The sequence below is a fragment of the Haliotis cracherodii genome, unplaced genomic scaffold (assembly GCF_022045235.1).
Source record: "Haliotis cracherodii isolate W230 unplaced genomic scaffold, xgHalCrac1.p SCAF_8, whole genome shotgun sequence".
Lineage (NCBI taxonomy): Eukaryota > Metazoa > Mollusca > Gastropoda > Lepetellida > Haliotidae > Haliotis > Haliotis cracherodii.
The window spans coordinates 38,307,527-38,326,302 of NW_027266341.1; the positions used below are offsets into that span (position 1 = coordinate 38,307,527).

An 18,776-nucleotide genomic window follows, 5' to 3' on the forward strand; every position below is an offset into this window, starting at 1 on the left:
TTCTTAGTTTGGACTTTGGTCATTTCCATATGTCGCTACGATGTGTATTAGGATCATAATGACGGATATTGGTTGTCTCACAAGCTTTTTCCAATTGTTCCTGAATGAGAGGGAACCCGTTTTGTCAAAACATCTATATGACATTGCTGAACACAACTGTCAAATCCAATTATTTCTCTGGACATCCTATGAGGCCAACTGCATTTAAGGCTATTAGATGGATAGTATATTTTTTCCAATATCCTCACTTTTATACATGTGAAGTTTTATTATCTTGGTCCAAACTGTTTGTCTTTTGTCTATTCAACATTTATTCGTAAATGCTACTAAGTTAGTGGTTTCTCAGGGTCAAATTCACCAACAAACAAAGCAAATTGGTTCATGAAAACCCTACCAACAAAACGGTTTCTATAATCATAGGAAATCTCTGCGAAAGATGGTCACCATTGTACAATATCATAAGCATCTATTATCATATTCACTTATCACTGACCCCGTGGTAGAATGTGCCCCCAGCACCCCATTGCTGGTCTTAAGAGGCGACCAAATTGGGCAACCCCTGAAGACACCAAGGCAGTTCAACTCTCTCTCCCGAGCAGAAGCATTGAGTTTGGAGTCTTCGTTAAACTTTGATATAATAATGCATATGGTATACAATTACGTACTCCCTTCAGTAAGGAGAGAAAGGACGCCTTGATTTGGAAGTTTTATTTTGCTTAAATCTGAAGGAACATATGTATCTCTCATTTTTCATTGGTAAGATGGAAATAGTTCTCTTGTGCTCGATTCGAGTGGCCAGTTTAAAGTCTGTCACTGTAGTGTCCAGGGTTGTCAAATCCATCGTTGGCATTAACTGATGTGTTCCCCGTCTCGTTATCGGTGTTGATACCGTCTCCCATATTACTATGAACCTTTGCATTGACGACGTATCTTCCTGTCCGGTTTTCCTGATTGGCAGGTCCCCAGCTGCTCCTTGGCGTGAAGGCTTTCCTCTGAAAAGATAGTAATGAGTGAGTGTCAGGGCGTAGAGTGATTCATACATACAGGCAACAGAGAGCCTACACCTGTGATAGAATTTCATGATTTATACGTTCCACGTTATGGAATAAATCTACTATGTAGAAACTTCTGATTTGATTAGAACATTACAGTCTTTAACTTACAGGTCCGAGTCTGTAGACGTGGACTACCATAACGAGGAGTATAACAGCAAGAGGGGCGACAACCATGCACCAGCCCATGCCCTCAGCCCACGGGGGGAACTTGTAGTCTCCATAGTTGGCTGGGGTGTACTGAGTGGCAGACACGATCACGATGAACTGAAATGAATGCACACATCTAGAAATACGTCATGCAACGCTTTCTATATATTTCCATGACATAGTCGTATCTTGCATTAATTGTCTGCCTAAAGGCATCTTTTTCTGTTTACAAAATGACACTCAAATTGAAATACAGACATCTACCATCTAAAGAACTGTGTGTATCTGTTTCTTGGCAATAGGACCGCCTCCGTGGTCTAATGGCGGAGCGTCCGCCCGGAGAACGGAAGGTCCGCGGTTCGATCCCGGCCACATTCACATACCAAAAGACGTTAAAAGATGGTCCTTGTTGTTACCCTGTCTGGCACTAACATAAGGGGTTAAAACAAGGACCGATTTGCTCGGAGTCAGTATACTGTTTCTGAGTGGGATATTCATGTTAAATTGCGGCATGGTATCTTAGTGAGCTAGCACTATAAATCGGCATCAGTCTTGACTAGTACAAGCTGTCACACAGACACACATGCATGCACGTCGCTATATAAGTGCAATAATCTTGGACGCGAGGTTAAACCTAATTTCACCTCACCTCAAGTCAATAGTTGACTACTCATTCAATGACCTAGCTACAATCCGGATCGGTCCTCATACTTTTCCCAAAGATACATTGTTCAGGATATCTGAAACTAATTATAATCAAAGCGACATAACCCTTTCTATAATCAAAAGACATCTGCGTCGATTGTACTTGCGACTATATCATCGTGTTTATTACTTTCAGTGGGTGATGGTACTAGGTGTGAGGGGAAAGATGAGGCGGTACTTCACGTTTGTCCAGGTGTATTCATATACGTATCTGTATTTCATTTGGACCGTGAATGACTAAATTTCCCTGCACTGATAAGACTGAGCCACAAATACATCACCCAAAGGTGGAGACGGAAACACCTACAAGTAGGCTGAGGGGAGTCAGGAAGACCCAAGTGACGACCCAGTAGGGGTTGGGTCGGTGGCCAAGCATCATCTTAATGTCCTCCATGAATTGCTTGACACCTGTACAACAATAAAATATGGTGAAGTAATATATAACGCGACCATTTCCATAATCATAAGAAATCCTGCTGCTAGCAGAGTCCATTGTCCGATTCCATCCATCAGAAGCAGGTGCTTGTGAATCACTATCAAATATCCGGCCCAGCGGTGGCATGCATCACAAGCACATGCAAGGGCAAGGCAATTGTTCACCTGTACATATAATACAAGTGGAAATAACGAAATACATCGGACATTATTATCGTTACTGATGGAAATGTTTTCCACGTCTGCCACAAAACGGGAAAGTTGACTGTTGTGAAGTTGAAATCATCCCTCTTGTCATACAGTCTTGAGAGATTTTGTCACTTTGAATCTTATGTACAGATCTTAATATGAAGCAGGTGAGGATTTCCGAGAGGCAGAATTAATCCCTCACACCCAGTTTCAAGGCAAAAGCTGCACGTCTTTTCCGAGTCAATGAAAGTCACGTGACATAGCACAAGCTGGCCTCCGCTCAATCGAACAGGTGTTTTCTATCAATTTTGAATGTCTTTTTATTCTTTTACAAAGTCATATTAAAACATGGTAAGAGCACGATCGTTGTAGCACGATCACACGGGGTACATGGGATTTTATGCGTCCCTCGTTTGGTCTCATATCACTCTACTACGGCCTCCAACGTCTCTGCTACAACTTATATAATTTTGATCCGAGCAGAAACTCCAATTCATATGCATACAAAAAGAAATCAACAAGAAAGAGAGCATAGTCGGTGCCCATGGTGGTGCCAACAGAATAATAAAGGACCCTGCCGATCAGGGGAAGAATAAACGTATTTACTGAAGGGGGATTTACAGACGCTTCACAGTGAACATTTCGTTCATATCCCAAAACACTTTGATCAATGGGTTCCATCGAATTATTTGGTTACCTGCAGATCTGCGTAATACGTTGGGAAGAAATGGAGTCGTGAAGTTGCCTTATATCACTGCAATCGGTGTAACGCATGCTCACCACGAAAATTTGTTGTTAGTTGGAATTAGGTTTTGTAATCCTTGGGCGTGTTGCAAGCCACGAATTACTTCGAGTAAGCAAATTAATCACTTACCAGGGGTCTGCAACATCACGAAGTGCTTGCACAGTCTTCCAAAATGGCGGCGCGACAAGCGCTTGGTTGCCTTGCCCAAATGAAGTGAGTGAGTGAGTTTGGTTTTACGCCGCTTTTAGCAATATTCCAGCAATATCACGGCGGGGGACACCAGAAAATGGGTTTCACACATTGTCCAAAATGAAGAACGTAATAGAAGAAGCTCGGTTACGAGCCGATGAGTTTGACTATAGATGACTACTTTCAAGACGTGGAGCAGATTGTTAGCTGCCTTTGCCCATTTCACAGTTGACCAAGTCAAGAAGTTCTTGTTCTGCTGTCAAACTCCAATTTCAGTCAGCCACCATATTGGTTTGAGAACGATGCGACCTTGATGCAATTGCAAGCGGATGCAAGTTGTAAGACGAATCGCTGTACATCGCTTGCAATCGATTGGCTGTTTGCAACGGATCCATTATTCCAAGTAGCTGTGAAACATTAATTGTTGTCGCGCAAGATTTATATTATGATCACAACTGCCGCCAGTTTATGTTGTGTAGTGTGATTTTTTCGTGACCTAGTTAAAACTAGTTCCACTATGGATTCCTTCCAATACTGGTCGAGATGACCTGGAGGATTGAGTCGAGTACCAGCGAGACGAGTCGAGTACCAGCGAGACGAGTCGAGTACCAGCGAGAGGAGTCGAGTACCACCAAGGCGAGTCGAGTACCAGTAAGGTGAGGCGAGTACCACCGAGGCGCGTCGAGTACCAGTAAGGTGAGGCGAGTACCACCGAGGCGAGTCGAGTACCACTAAGGTGAGACGAGTACCACCGAGGCGAGTCGAGTACCACCATGCCGAGTCGAGTACCAGCGAGACGAGTCGAGTAACACCAAGGCGAGTCGAGTACCACCGAGGCGAGTACCACAGAGGTGAGGCGAGTACCACTGAGTCGAGTACCACTAAGGTGAGACGAGTACCACCAAGTAGAGTACCACTAAGGTGAGGCGAGTCGAGTACCACTAAGGTGAGGCGAGTACCACCGAGGCGAGGCGAGTACCACCGAGGTGAGTCCAGTACCACCAAGGCGAGGCGAGACAAGTTCCACCGAGGTGGAAGACGAGTCGACTAACAACGAGGTGAGTCGAGTACCGAAACACGCATATGTGATATACATCCAACTATCTATACATTTTGTCTATCGATTAGACATCTTATTTCAGAAAGTACATACCGTACACATACATGATACAGATGATCTCCGCCAGAGCCACCAGCATCAGGTTGTAGCTGGCACAGTACCAGTCCATCAGTGTCAGCATATAAATACCACCCTACGGAAAAAACAATGAAAGCTATAAATATGTTGATGAAAAAGCATTAAGTGTATTTCTAATCTGTGCATGCACAGTCATCGGTTTGCAGTATTGAGTAATCAATCCTTGATCACTAAATAAAAAGATTCACTATTGTAAGTAATCAGACCATATCTTTGGCTTTTACACATTTATATATTCATAGAAACAAGGACCAGTGGGAAAGTAGATGGTGGGAAAGTAGATGACGGTAATAGCAATCTATGCTCGTTTGACCAACCTTTGTAACTTGGGGCAACCCCAGTAGGAAGCCAATCAGACAGCAGGTGGCAGTGTAGCCTGTCTTGTGGGCTCTCAGGAAACGGGGGAAGATGTCAGTGATGCCACTTAACAGTGTTTGCATTATTACAAACTACACAAAAAAGAAGAAGATATTTCTATGTCCACATTAAACATATATGGAATTATTTTATTTTGTCTGTGGTGTGGTAGTATGACATCTTTTTACTCTGGTTATGCTGATGTATTTAATCAATTATTGATAGACAGTATGTCAGGCTATCATAAAGTGATTCACCCTATAATTTATGCTGAAATGCGAATACTATTTTACAGTTTATGTCCAGTATGACAGCCTGTAATTGAAAACAATTTAGAAAATTAATAATTATTCAATATCAATGGGAATGCAGTCAAAGGAAATTGATATCAATTACACAGGATTCAATTTGTGCAGTGTTCCAACTCATAATGTATGACGGGACACGGGTGGCCCAGTCGTCTGAGGCGCCGCGATTCGCTGTGCAGAGTTGCGTCCCTTGGATACGCCAGAAACCTATGATTGTGTATTCGAATCCCGGTTTGCCCCGATTATATTTCTAGGTTTGTCAGCACCATACCCGTGCTCGTGGCTTTCACCGAAATGGTAAACGCTTGAGACCTGCATCACTTCGGGCTTTCCTCCCACATTTAAGCTGACACGACGTGAAATAACTGGAATACTGTTAAAAGGGGCGTTAAACCCAACTCACTAATAATGTATGACCTGGAAACTGTTAAGAAACTATTTTTTTAACTAATATCAGTGACTACATTCTGTATGACACTAGGTAATTAGTGATGTGTATCCCACCTGAGTGTCAAGGCCAAGGGTTAGCAGCATGAAGAAGAACAGTAAGGCCCACAGTGGTGAAACCGGGAGCCTTGCGATGCCTTCTGGGTAGGCTATGAAAGCTAGACCTGGACCTGAAACAAATTAAGAAAAGACTTAACCATGTCGCATATTTGACTAAATACCCACAGTATCTGTAAAAGCACATTGCAAATCATTCATGGTTTGGAGATTATGACATCATGAAACGATTTCAAGGGTTAATATCCTTAGAAAGTCGTAACCAAAACGCACCAAAGAACCATTCTCAAAATTATCACGTTATTTCTCATGCAAAGTACGAAAAATGCGAGGTGTCATCAGTTCTTCGTGCAGATATGGGTAAAAGGTGTAAGCATTCAAAAGCCACCCAAATAATCACTGTCTCTCCATAGCCCTGAGATTGACGCTTTAGCAACGGTAACGTCACATTGGCATGACTACGAGGGCCATAGCAGCAAGGTGTGGATGTCACCTAAGTACGATGACCGCGATTTCAGCAGACGGGACCAGATTGACAACAATCAGGGAAGACCGACGCATTGCGAAGGCTCATCAGTGAGATCAAACACTTCCGGCTTCGAAAGAGCATCTACCGTCTTGGCTCGACGAGGATTTATTAGCGCCGATACTGTACCCTGTCGACTACTCACAACTTGTTTACATGCCCGACGTCCTTATGTAGGCCCGATTCTGACCCTACTACTCTGAAATGGCCGTCCACAATGGTCGCTTGGGCACAGGCATTGGTTACGTCGATGCCTGCATAGAGGTCTCTTCTCTAGCGAGTCCAGATTTTACTTCAGGAAGGTAAACGGACGTCTTCGTGTATGGCGTCGCCCTGTTTGTGCACACTGATTGATGGAGTGGCAGACATGTGATGGCATGTGGTGGTATGAGTTGTCTCTACGTGAAGGCAGTTTACTACAGGGACACCATTCTGAGTCGTCACAGTGTCCCCTGTCTCCATCAAGAGATGCATATATTCTAGTAGGACAAAGCCAGAGCATACACGCCACAGGCTTCTATGGACTTTATGGCACAGAAGAATTTGTGATGCCATTGCCTGCATTGTCGCCCGAGCTATCGCCCATCGAACACTTGTGGGAATACCTGGGTACCGCATCGCAAGTGGACCTCAAATCAGCAACGTAAGGGAACTCTAACTCGTCTTGCAACGTGAGTGGCGTAGGTTACCACAAGATGAGACTGACTGTGTCCATGAGGAGGCGTCCTGTTGATGTTATGGAAGATTCCCTGGGAGTATGGCTTTTTTCATTGTTGTCAAAAGTTAATTTCAGAGGGTTAGTTTCATTTGTTTTCAGGAGATCTCTCCGGTTTCTCCTGAAGAACCTTCCACTACTGTCAGCCATGTATGAATGTTGTTCTTTGCTTGGTTTGACTACAGTTCCCGGTATCCATTCACCTTCCTTCCTCAGTCGTACTACATCACCTTGTTGAAGTTGTTTCAGCTCTTTACATTTCCTGTCATGGTAATATTTCTGTTCATTCTTTCTGTTTCTGTTTCAGGTGACTTCTGACATGCCTGTGATCGAATCCTGGTTTCAGGAGGCTTGGTTTAGTTGGAATGTTCGACGACCCAACAATAGCTGTGTATGAGATCCAATGTCGGCTATGGGAGTATTTCAGAGATCCAATTCGCAACAATGCAAAATATGGATCCTGACCATCGTCCTTTGCTTTCTTGAACAATCTTTTCACAGTTTGTACGGTTCGCTCTGCCAACCCGTTGCTTTGAGGGTAATGCGTAGACGATGCCTTGTGTTCAAATCCATATTCATTTGCGAAATCACGAAACTCATAATTTGCATACTGTGGTCCATTGTCTGTCATTACAGATTCTGGAATCCCATGCCTTGCAAAATGTTCTTTCAGGATGTTGATTGTGGTAACAGCCTTCATGTCATGTAGTTTGGAGACCTCAAAATAATAAGTATAATCAACCACAATGATGTAGTGTTCTCTTCCCAGTTCAAATATATCTGATCCAACATCTTGCCAAGGTCTGTCAGGTATGTCATGCTGAATCAACAGCTCTCGTTGTTGACAATACTCCTTTAGTTTTTGTAGAGAACTGTCATTTTCTGTTTCCAATCTCATTTCGGCTAGTCGATTTCTTGAAATTGGTAAGTTCTCAACTGTATGTACCTCCAAATCCATATTTTCATTTTCCTCTAGGTGAGCTCGGCTCAGGGTATCCGGAATGTATTTTTCTGATCCAGGCCTGTATATGACTCAAGTCATACTTCTGTACTTTCAACATCAGGCGTTGAATCCGAGGTGGCGCTGCTGACAAGGGTTTCTTAAACAGGCATTCCAGGGGTCAGTGATCCGTTTCCACGACAACAGTTTTTCATATATGAACTGGTGGATTTTTGTTGCTCAGTAGACAATAGCTACCATCTCCTTCTCAATTTGCACGTACTTCCGTTCCGCAGGGTTGAGTGATCTGGAAGCATATGATACAGGCTGTTCATCTTGAGTGATACATGCTCCTACTCCATGTGATGAAGCATCCACTGAAAGCTTGATTGGAGAGCTGACATTGTAGTATTTCAATACTGGTGAATTTGAGATTACTGTTTTCAGGTTGTCGAAACACTTCTGCTATTTTTCGGTCCACTCCCAGGCAACATTCTTCTCCAAGAGATGTCTAAGAGGCCTGTTAATTGATGAGAGGTTTGGTATGAATTTTCTCAAATAATTGACCATTCCCATTGCTTGAAGTTTGTCTTCACATGGTTTCAACCCTTCCACACCGAACGTATGGCCTACGTATGTTACTTCCTTCAGCCTGAACTTGCATTTCTCTTTGTTTAGCTTCAAGTTCATATCAGAACACTTTGTCAGCATTTTTTCCACTACTTTGTCATGTTCTTCCACTGTCTTTCCCCATATCAAAATGTCATTAGCCATGCCGTCATATCCATCAATATCCTCAAACATATGTGTCAATTTTCAATGAAAAATCTCTGGAGCACTGCTTATCCCAAAGGGTAATCTTTCAAATTTATACCTGCCGAAAGGTGTATTAAAGGTGGTGAGCCAGGTGCTTTCTTCATCCAGTTCTATCTGGTAAAATCTAGATGCTGCGTCCTGCTTCGTGAATAGCGTTGCTTCCTTCAGGTTAGCTGCAACTTCCTCTACAGTCTTCATAGGGAAATGTTCACGAAGCTTGACTCAATCTGTGCGGATCAAGGCAGATCCTTACTTTCTTGTTTGTTTTTTCTACAACGACAATTGGGCTGACCCACTTTGCTGGTTTTGTTACCCTTGTTATTATGCAGGCTTTCTCAATTCTGTTCAATTCAGCCTTCACTTTATCGTGGAGGGCATACGGTACCTTCCATTTTGGCTGAACTATTGGTGTTACAGACTCGTCCACATTGATGTGATGTCTGATGCCCTTGATCTTCCCAAGACCTTTGAATGTAGACTCGAACTTGCTGAATATTTGTGATGCATCGGCTTTCTCTTCTTTTTCAACTGTAAACATCGGCTTAATCAAGTTCATATCCATGCATGAAGAATGTCCTAGTACTGGCTGTACGTCTCTGTCGACGACGACAAACTCTACAGGAAACATCTTCTTCTTGTATTCGACAACAAGATGTGTTTTACCCATCGGTTCCAGTTTGTGACCAGAATATGACACAAGCTTTGCCTTTGATCTGGTAAGCATTCTTCCTCCAAGCAATTTGTAAAATTTCTTTGACATGACCTTACATTGAAGCTTGGTTTCCACAAACTTCAACATCAATTTTCCAGTTTTTTTCTGTGTCTTTTCCATTTGTCAGTGCGTCTATGAAAAAAGTTTCTTCTTCGATTCCCTCAGAGTCTTCAGATTCATAGTCTGTCATGTCATTTTCCAGCATGTGAACTTTTCTCTTCCTTGTATCCTGTTGATTGAAACAACAAACACGTGCCAAATGATTCTTCTTGCCACAATTTCCACATGGTTCACCTTATGCAATACAATTTCCTTTTCTGTGTTTTCTTCCACAAAAATAACAGCCCTTTTGTGTTTGTTTCCCTCTCTTCATACCTGTCCTTGAATTTGTGTTTTCTTTCAGTTTAATTTCTTTTTTGTTCATTTTGATGAGGATTTTGGTGCTGCTTTAATCCTTGGATTCTCTTCGATATTTCGTGAATTTGTTTATCTGTTTCTCCTGCTAACTCCTTCAAATGTGATGCACTTGCTTCTGCGCTCCTACAGATGTCTATCGCCTCTAATGTTAAGTCCAAGTCACACAACAATCTTGCCCTAACTGACAATTCCACAAACAATGCGATCTGTAATCAAAGAGTCATATTCACAAGTCTTTGCTTTATTTCTGAGATCAGTAACATAATTGTCCATAGATTCTTGCGACCTTGATTTCTGGTGTTGAACAAATATCTCTCATAGGTAACATTTCGTCTTGGCTTCAAATTTCTCATATATTGGCTCTAATTTTGTTTCATCACCTGCCTTTGTCCATCGGAAAATGTTGTAAATCTCCAAAACATCAGTTCCAAGCACATGAATATAGTGTATGTGCCTGCACTGCTTCATCCTTCTCAGCAGTACCACTTGCAACCAGATAAATCCTAAATTGCTGCTAAAATCTTCTCCAGTTTTCTGCCAAATTGCCTTTCAAACTTAGTCCAGGGGGTGGGCTTAATTTTTCCATTTCCAGTTTACTCCTGACACCATGTAAGACATCAATGACCAAGATAGGTGTAGGACATCAGTGACACTTTAATATGTCTGACTCAACATGTGCTTGAGTACAAGGGAGATAACTCCAGGTGGTTTTAGATTCCAAATCAGGTTGACATGCACAACATGGTCCCTAGTTAAGTCAACCTGCATAAGCATTCTATGACAGCCATTACCAGAAAGATGTCGTGTTTACAGATAGACATCAGACAGGCGGGGAAGTGCACGATTGCACGTATTTAAAAAATATTTTAAATTATTTTACAAATTGTTTTGGCTGAATTATGAGATTTTAATGGACGTATATCCTTACCGAGAATAGTCGTTAAAGGCGTAGGATTTCCTGTTTTCAAATTGTTTTGCTAGAAACAAGTGAGTCCGAATTTAAACATTTGTCAAAATTTACAGACCTTGGTCAACCACGTTCAGCACGTCCTGGTTGGTGGTGTGAGCCATGAAGCCCAGGATGGAGAAGATGGTGAAGCCTGCCAAAAGACTTCCCAAACAGTTGACGAAAGCAACTATAATAGCATCACTGTAACAAAACATAACATTGATATCAAAAGCAGAAGAAACGAAACATGACTGACCGACGACCTGACGAAGAGACCACGAATAGTTCAAAAATATCTCCGCACATTTATAAGCTGTCCTAAACGGTCTGGCTGCACAAAGTGAACTGAGATGTCGATGTTATATATTCCTTACAAGAAGATCAGCTGTTTCTTGGAAAAGGATAAGATATTTCAAGGAACAGCCCAACGAGAGAGTCGAACAAAGTGCCAGATAGCAAGGTTTTGCACCGTCACTGTAGTATTACTTTCAACGAGTGTACAAGTATCCAGATATCGTCTAAACATGACGGGAGGCGAGTTTCTCATACTTACCATTCACAGTTGTTCTTAAACTTGTTGAAACTGGACATGGTCAAAAGCCCACCAAATCCAGGACCCAGGGAGTAGAAAATCTGAGTAGCTGCATCTCCCCATACCTGCAAAACAAGATGAAAATAATGTGTTTCAAAACAATCGCCACCTACACATCCTACCCTTTCCACATCCCACAAACATGTGTACCCTGTATACCTTACATCCAATCTGTGCAACTGCCCGTCTGGCCCCATGCATGAAATAGACCGTGACGTATCTGACCAAATGTAGACTTTAATACGCACCAATGCCATCAACCATTAATGTATTCCTTTTAAATTAGTAAACGATGATCTTTGCTGAACTATATCAACATACAATATTGTAACCTGCTTACAAGCATGGTTTGGGTTGTGTATAATTTACATACAGTGTACTGTTTTAATAGTTTCAAATCATGCTTGGTGCTTAGGTGAGAGTGAGTTGGAATTATGGCCGCTTTGAACAGTATTCCGGTTATATCACAGCTTGTCATCTTTATAAGCTAGCATGTGACGTAATTACATCAGCAACAGCATCATGGTCAAGGGAGGTATCTGCCACGAGCATTGGTATCAAATCACAATCAAAGGTTAATGGCGTGCCCAAGGGACGCAACTCTGCACAGCGAATCGCAGCGTCTTAGAGGACTGGGCAAACCTTTCCCCCTATGACGTTTCTAATATGATTTGGTGCATAAAAAGTTGTATGGATAGATGGTCCCCCCCCCCCCCCCCCGCCCCCCTTCCTTGTGCACGTCACCTGTTTGAGATACTCGTTCGTTGATATGATGTAATATCGCCTATGATACCCGTATCAAATGCACCACCATCGAATCAGTATTTTGTGTTTGTTTCATATTTAGCAACCATAAAACATGGGTGTCTACTTTCTTTTGTCTGGCAATTTAGAAAAAGTAAGCTTAAACCGTAAAAGAAAAGTATTTAAACAAAGTGTTCTTGTAAGCTTGTGAATTTCGAAAGAGGAAGCGACATTATCCAAAACCGAAGTATTGATTACGTTTCAATTAACTGAGCTAGAGCCATGATTTACCTTTCCGTAAGTCTACCACGTCGAGGTGATCTAGAGGCATTGGAATCGTGAAGGTCTACTGCTATCTACTGTTTTCCGAAACAATGACATTATTCGAACCGTAAGTTTGTTATAATATTCTAACGCAGTGTTTTCCTAAACAGGAAATGACATTATACGAATCAGAAGTACCTATGATGTTTGTTACAATGTTCTAATGCAGTGTTTTCCTTAACAGAAAATGACATGAGTGGTTTGAATTTTTACTGCAGATTAAAACTTCTGAAACTGTAAGGGACTTCAAAATATACATCCTCCCACATTAAGCTGACACGCCGTGATATAACTGGAATACTGTTAAAAGCGGCGTTAAACACAACTCACTCACTCACTCAAAATATACACATGCTCAAAATTTATGTCGTCGCTACACTAGACGCATATACATAAATATAGGGGGCTGACAATAATGAGCATGGGTATATAAGATGAATTAGAGCTTTTTCTATCAAGAGAGTTAGAACAAATAAATTAAGTACATTATATTTGTGAGATTAAACAATTCTTATACTAAACAAAATCAGCCAAAGAAAAGAAAAACCGAATTGACATTGATATAACAATCATTACATAAGGTGTTCACCTTGGCCTCTGTCAACCTAGGAACCTGTGGTGTCATGTAAAATGCGATTCCCTTCTCGTGTCCTGGCAGCGTCAAGCCCCGGATCAGCAGCACCAACATGATGACGTAGGGGAAGGTGGCGGTGAAATACACGACCTGGCAGAGAAGCATGAGTGAGTGAATGTCGTTTTATAGACACAAGAGGCAGAATAGACATGCCAGTTGGATGACACATTTAGATACGCATGTTCACATGTCGTTTTCCATCATGAATTGAAGAGTAGTGACGTTTTGATCAGTGTTCCAGTAACATCCACGTCAAGTTTACAATTTTGATAAACCTATGTGCATGTGAATGGTGCTGAGATGTAATGAAAAGGCAAAATTACAAACTATTTATTCACAAACGCCAAGTAGAACTTTATGACAAAAAAGAAGCTTCTGAATGAATGTATCCCCCCAGGGATTGCGACTCAGATGCTTTGTGGTACTGTACCTTGCCGGATGATTTGATTCCTTTCTTCAGACAGACGAAGATGAGGAGCCAGGTAAGGAAGAGGCACAAGGTGTTCTTAAGACTGAACCCTCCCAAATCCTCAAACCCATCCGATTCGTGCAGACGAAGCACATAGCGCCAAAAATACAATATTATTAATAAATATTTTTTCGCTTATGTTTCCATAAACCGAGAAAAAAATGGTGTTTCCCGTTTGGCTGATAATAGAATGGGCGGAGCTTGTCACTGATTTTGCACTGCTGTCTGCAGTTTTGTGTGTTAATCATTAAATAAGCCATTGTGAAGTTATTATTGTTGATGTATATATTTATAAAAAATCACTTCAATATGTTTATGCGTTTATGGAGTTATAAAGCTAAAAACAGTTGTGCACACTTTGCATGTGCGCGGGACCCGTGAAGGTCCGGTGTAGAATATCAAATGTTTTCACCTGGTTCAGTTTTTGTTTTCTCCTAAATAATGCTTACATGCCTTCATCTAAATAACAATGATCATAAGAAATCTGTGCATTGTAAGATTCCGACTTGTACCATAAACATGTATCCATCAATCATGTATCGATGCTCATGATGTCAATCACTGGAATGTCTCGTCCAGACGCAATTATTTACAAACCTCCGTCATATAGCTGGAATATTGCTGAGTGCGGCGTTAAATAACAAACAAACAAAAATAAACAAGGATATGCGCGGATTTACACAGTTTACATTTATACCTCCATAAACACAACGTATGTTGCAATTCAGTTATTAACATTATTATAATATTGTGATTATCTACTCACGAACTTTTGCATTAGAACACTTGAACCAAATGAAATAAAATTATTATTGTTTTTGCATATATGTGTCAGAGATAAAATGTATGTAGAATTCGGATGGACAAATAGGCCTGAACTCAATTTTGTTCTCACGCCAAATACCCGGGTTCGATTCCCGACATGGGTACAATGTGTGAAGCCCATTTCTTGTGTCCCCCGCCTTGATATTGCTGGAATATTGCTAAAAGCGGCGTAAAGCCATACTCACTCACTCACTCACATTTGTTCCGACAGTAACATAATCTCTTCATACTCCCAGTACTCTTCACTGGCTGTTGTGTACTTGATGAGGCAGCTCTTGGTGATGTCGTCCTGGATCATGGTGGAGTTGAGGTCATCGGTGCTGTTGAAGGTGGAGTTGTAGACGTCGGAGATGTTGCTGAGGAGGCCGTCTACACATGGTTGATTGTACAACTCTCCTGCAGAAGTAGGAAGAATAATGATTCACCATTATTAGCCCTGGGCGACAAGGCAGATGAAAAAGGGAGTGCTTATTTAAACCATAAACAGCGAGTTACATTTGTTTCCAGAGATAGACTGGCAGTGATGAAAATGTTTTCTCTTTGATAATAGCTACTGGGCAATTATCTGCCTCTTCTACGGTTTTATTTTCTGTAAAACAATATGTAAAATAAATAAGAATAATCGATTGTATCGACAAAAGTACATTGTCCCCGAAAATGCTTCAAAGATTGCTACACATGCATTATACTGGACACCAATCCGCCAAGTTTGTTTGATGCAGCTAATAATTTATTTTATATCTACTATGGTAATTAAAGATTTGACAAGCCCTTGCACATCCTTACCAAAATGGCGGAAGGTGTCCGGTATACTGCATTCTTACCCAAAAAATAAATTGTTAGCCAAAAACATACATTGTTGCAAGTTGTTTTTCGTAAAACGTATATAGGCTCATAGTTCCCTTGCAGAAATATCGGGCTTTGCAGATGTAGCTGAAAAAAGCTTGACTCCAAAACCAATCCCAGGCCCCTTACTAAACAATGTCATTGTTTTGTTATCCTCGGTCATGGATGACAAAGCTGGATAAGACTCAGTCCTGCAGGAGTTGGTGTTCCAGGAATTGCCACACGACCCCCAGGGAACTGAGTCATCTAGGTTGACGAAGCTGACAAACATGTAGTACACGGCGTACATGATGACGACGTTGAAGTAGATGGACACCATGGAGCTGGTGATCACCATGGCAAACCCAATACCTGAAAAAGTTATTGTTATCAGAGGATAACTGACAACTATTATATGTGGACATGCTCCTAATTACTTCATCAGTAGAGGATTAATATCGACCATCAAATACATAAGGAAGACTGATCAGATTGACGAGGTAGACATGTAACTTTCGATTCTGATTGGTCAGTTTCAATGCACAATAGCATGTCCTCCACAATACAGTACCAGTTTCATCCAAACAATTGTGTATAGTCGTACACATTACCATCAGAAGCGAATGTATATGGATATTTAGCTTAGATGCTTTGTAAATGATTAATTTAAATGTACACTCCAGGCAAGTATTACCATGAAATGCTGGAGAGACTTTCCACACAGTGATCGATCCCTCAGAAGCGAACTGACCCAGGGCCAGCTCCATGAAGAACATCGGCAGTCCTACCACCACCAGCATTATAAGGTAGGGGATGAGGAACGTGGCTGTCAACCAAATAGAGAAACAGTAACACGCTCTTGTTGCTGTGAAACATCTGGCAACATTGATGCTGCAATACCTTCTTCTTAGTTAAACGGGATCGTTTCACTTTTGTAGACCAGATTTGACACCCGAATTATGATTTCTATTGCCATGCCATTATTATAAAATTGAAAAGAAAAATTACAGTCGTTTCTATGACAATCTTTAGCGATTGTATTTAAACATCCAGAGAGGTGACGGATACACTATGTAGGATACGTCATATCCTGTGGTCATTTATCAAGTACATTCTCAGCGATTTCAAAGTCCCAGTCCCAGTCCCTGCATCAACCGGCACCACTTGTGTAAAGCCGGCCAGCACCACTTGTGTGAAGGCGGCCAGCACCTTGAGTGACTGATGCCGACCGAGCTATTGTTACTTTTAAGGTATTTTGCAATACCATGTGGCATGCAGTTGATGCTTGATTCAACTGTATGCGTTCAGTTACAATTTACTGGAATAATACGATGTATGAGTGAGGGGCGTATGAACACATACCTCCTCCATTCCTGTAGCATAGGTAGGGAAACCTCCAGACTGTTCCAAGGCTGACAGAGTAGCCGATACAAGACAGCAGAAACTGGACCTTGTTTCCCCAGGATTCTCTCTCTACAACCTGATGAGTAGATACATACATGTATGTCGGGTGCATTGGAGCATTGCAAAGGGGTACACACAGTGCAATCAGGTACAGGAAAGGGGAAACATGGATTGATGTTGGATTTATCTTGTTTGTTTGTTTGTTGTTTAACGCCGCACTCAACAATATTCCAGTTATTTTACGGCGGTCTGTAAATAAGCGATTTTGGACAATCCAGTGATTGACATCATGAGCATCGATCGACACAATTGGGATAAGATAACATGCATCAACCAAGTCATTTCTCGAACCGAAAGCTACATTAGCTTTACGTATTGCATGAGAAAGAATCAGTAAGTTTCGAATTTCTATAAATTGCGATATCATAAAAATACAAATACCTCTGATTATAACCCCAGCGATGTCTCGTAGTATTGCACTGTTATATGGCAGTACATTTTATTGTTTAACAGTGATTGTAGCTGTGTTGTATTGTTTCTGTTGGGATTCGGAGGATGCACAATTTATTGTGTTTGGACAGTGATCAGTAGTCAGGAATCTTCTATATTTAGATGCGAGCGGGGTGTGTAAACTTCCGGTCCGATATACCGCGGACGGTGACAGTAAGTCATGTTCTTTCATGTTGCACAACCGATGGACTGGTGAGGGCATTGTGTAGAACTTTCCAGTTGGGCTATATATAGAAGGAGACAAGAGCGTGTTATGCATCTCATCACATCGGAACAAGCTTCACTGATTCCTGCCAATCCCATCTCGGAAGCTTGACCAATGTCGCCGCTGGATGAAGATATCTTTTTATCACAGACTTTTGCTGTCATCACTGTATTTGTGTATTCGCTACTGCCCACTACCATCATATCATACACTGCCATGGAATTTGGTACTAACACTTTAGATTACTGCCATTGTAATTGCTGCGTAGTAATTTGCATTGATTTGTAAACTTAGTGAATTTTGTAATACAATTGATTGTATGCCACTTGTTGGATGTTTGTTGGTTTCACAGAAAGTTCTTTATTGTTTCACTGTGGGAATCGACACGTAACAGTACGCAATAATCTTTTGGGGTGGTGTTCCCTCGAACTGACGTCTCCTCAACTAGCATAACTACTACTTTCTATAACCATGTCAATTCGACATATTGGAGTTCAGTGTCATATTAGATTCACTGCACATGGCCGATAACAATAACATACATAACGAAGGTCCAAATAAAGAATTTGATTGAGCGCTAAGTGTATAAGTCTCTACTTGGTAACCTGTTAAATAATCTCATAATTACAGGAGAAATAATTCCTCACCCATACACATACAATAACAGCCGTCATGGAGAATAGGTATAAACACTGCTCATAAACTGACATGCAGTTGTGTCACAGGCCCCGTACTGTACACAGCCCATCGCGCCCAGCACGCTTGGTTCTCTCACCAGCTTAAATTGGACGGTCGTCAGTCACCCAACCTGGGACTGATAAGTATGAACTTGGAAATGGAGATACAGATGTCCAGAACTTACAACTGTTGAGGTGTGGTCGGGTAGCCTAGTGGTTAAAGCATTCGCTCGTCACGCCGAAGACCCGGGTTCGAATCCCGACATGGGTACAATGTGTGAAGCCCATTTCTGGTGTCCCCCGCCGTGATATTGCTGGAATATTGCTAAAAGCGGCGTAAAACCGTACTCACTCACTTACAACTGTTGAGAGTCCACCCAACTCTCAAGAGAACCAGCCCAGTTCTCGAACGGGTCAGCCCAACACAACTGAAGGGAATCCCTTACTTACTTACTTACTTATATTGGAGATTTTACGTGCGTATTTCGCACACGGGCCCGGCCAAGCCATTTGTGTTTCCGAAAAGGGGAAAAAGTTGTTTGGCAATCCAGTAGGGGTGTTTTAGTGGTTGCTTATATAGAATTTTGGAAATTTTGAAATTGGGAAAAAATGCCAAGAGGGTTTGGGGGACGAACTAAGGGACCTGAGTATGGAAGTTTG

At 41.7% G+C, this 18,776-nt stretch overlaps 1 protein-coding gene across 1 annotated transcript in view; it reads right to left on the reverse strand.

The window, feature by feature from the left end:
• Positions 1–706: 706 nt before the first annotated feature.
• Positions 707–18,776, reverse strand: part of LOC139449677 (sodium- and chloride-dependent glycine transporter 2-like) — a 30,314-nt gene continuing 12,244 nt past the window's right edge. Inside the window, exons 2-15 of the mRNA XM_071231162.1 lie at positions 16,683–16,800; positions 16,015–16,146; positions 15,471–15,692; positions 14,726–14,891; positions 13,632–13,770; positions 13,157–13,291; positions 11,461–11,564; positions 10,984–11,108; positions 5,833–5,945; positions 4,981–5,112; positions 4,619–4,718; positions 2,215–2,315; positions 1,164–1,319; positions 707–992 (exon numbers count right to left, since the gene is read on the reverse strand). Of these exons, the coding sequence (XP_071087263.1) occupies positions 801–992; positions 1,164–1,319; positions 2,215–2,315; positions 4,619–4,718; positions 4,981–5,112; positions 5,833–5,945; positions 10,984–11,108; positions 11,461–11,564; positions 13,157–13,291; positions 13,632–13,770; positions 14,726–14,891; positions 15,471–15,692; positions 16,015–16,146; positions 16,683–16,800 (1,935 nt within the window). The 3' untranslated portion in view covers positions 707–800. The remainder of the gene's footprint in view (positions 993–1,163; positions 1,320–2,214; positions 2,316–4,618; positions 4,719–4,980; positions 5,113–5,832; positions 5,946–10,983; positions 11,109–11,460; positions 11,565–13,156; positions 13,292–13,631; positions 13,771–14,725; positions 14,892–15,470; positions 15,693–16,014; positions 16,147–16,682; positions 16,801–18,776) is intronic.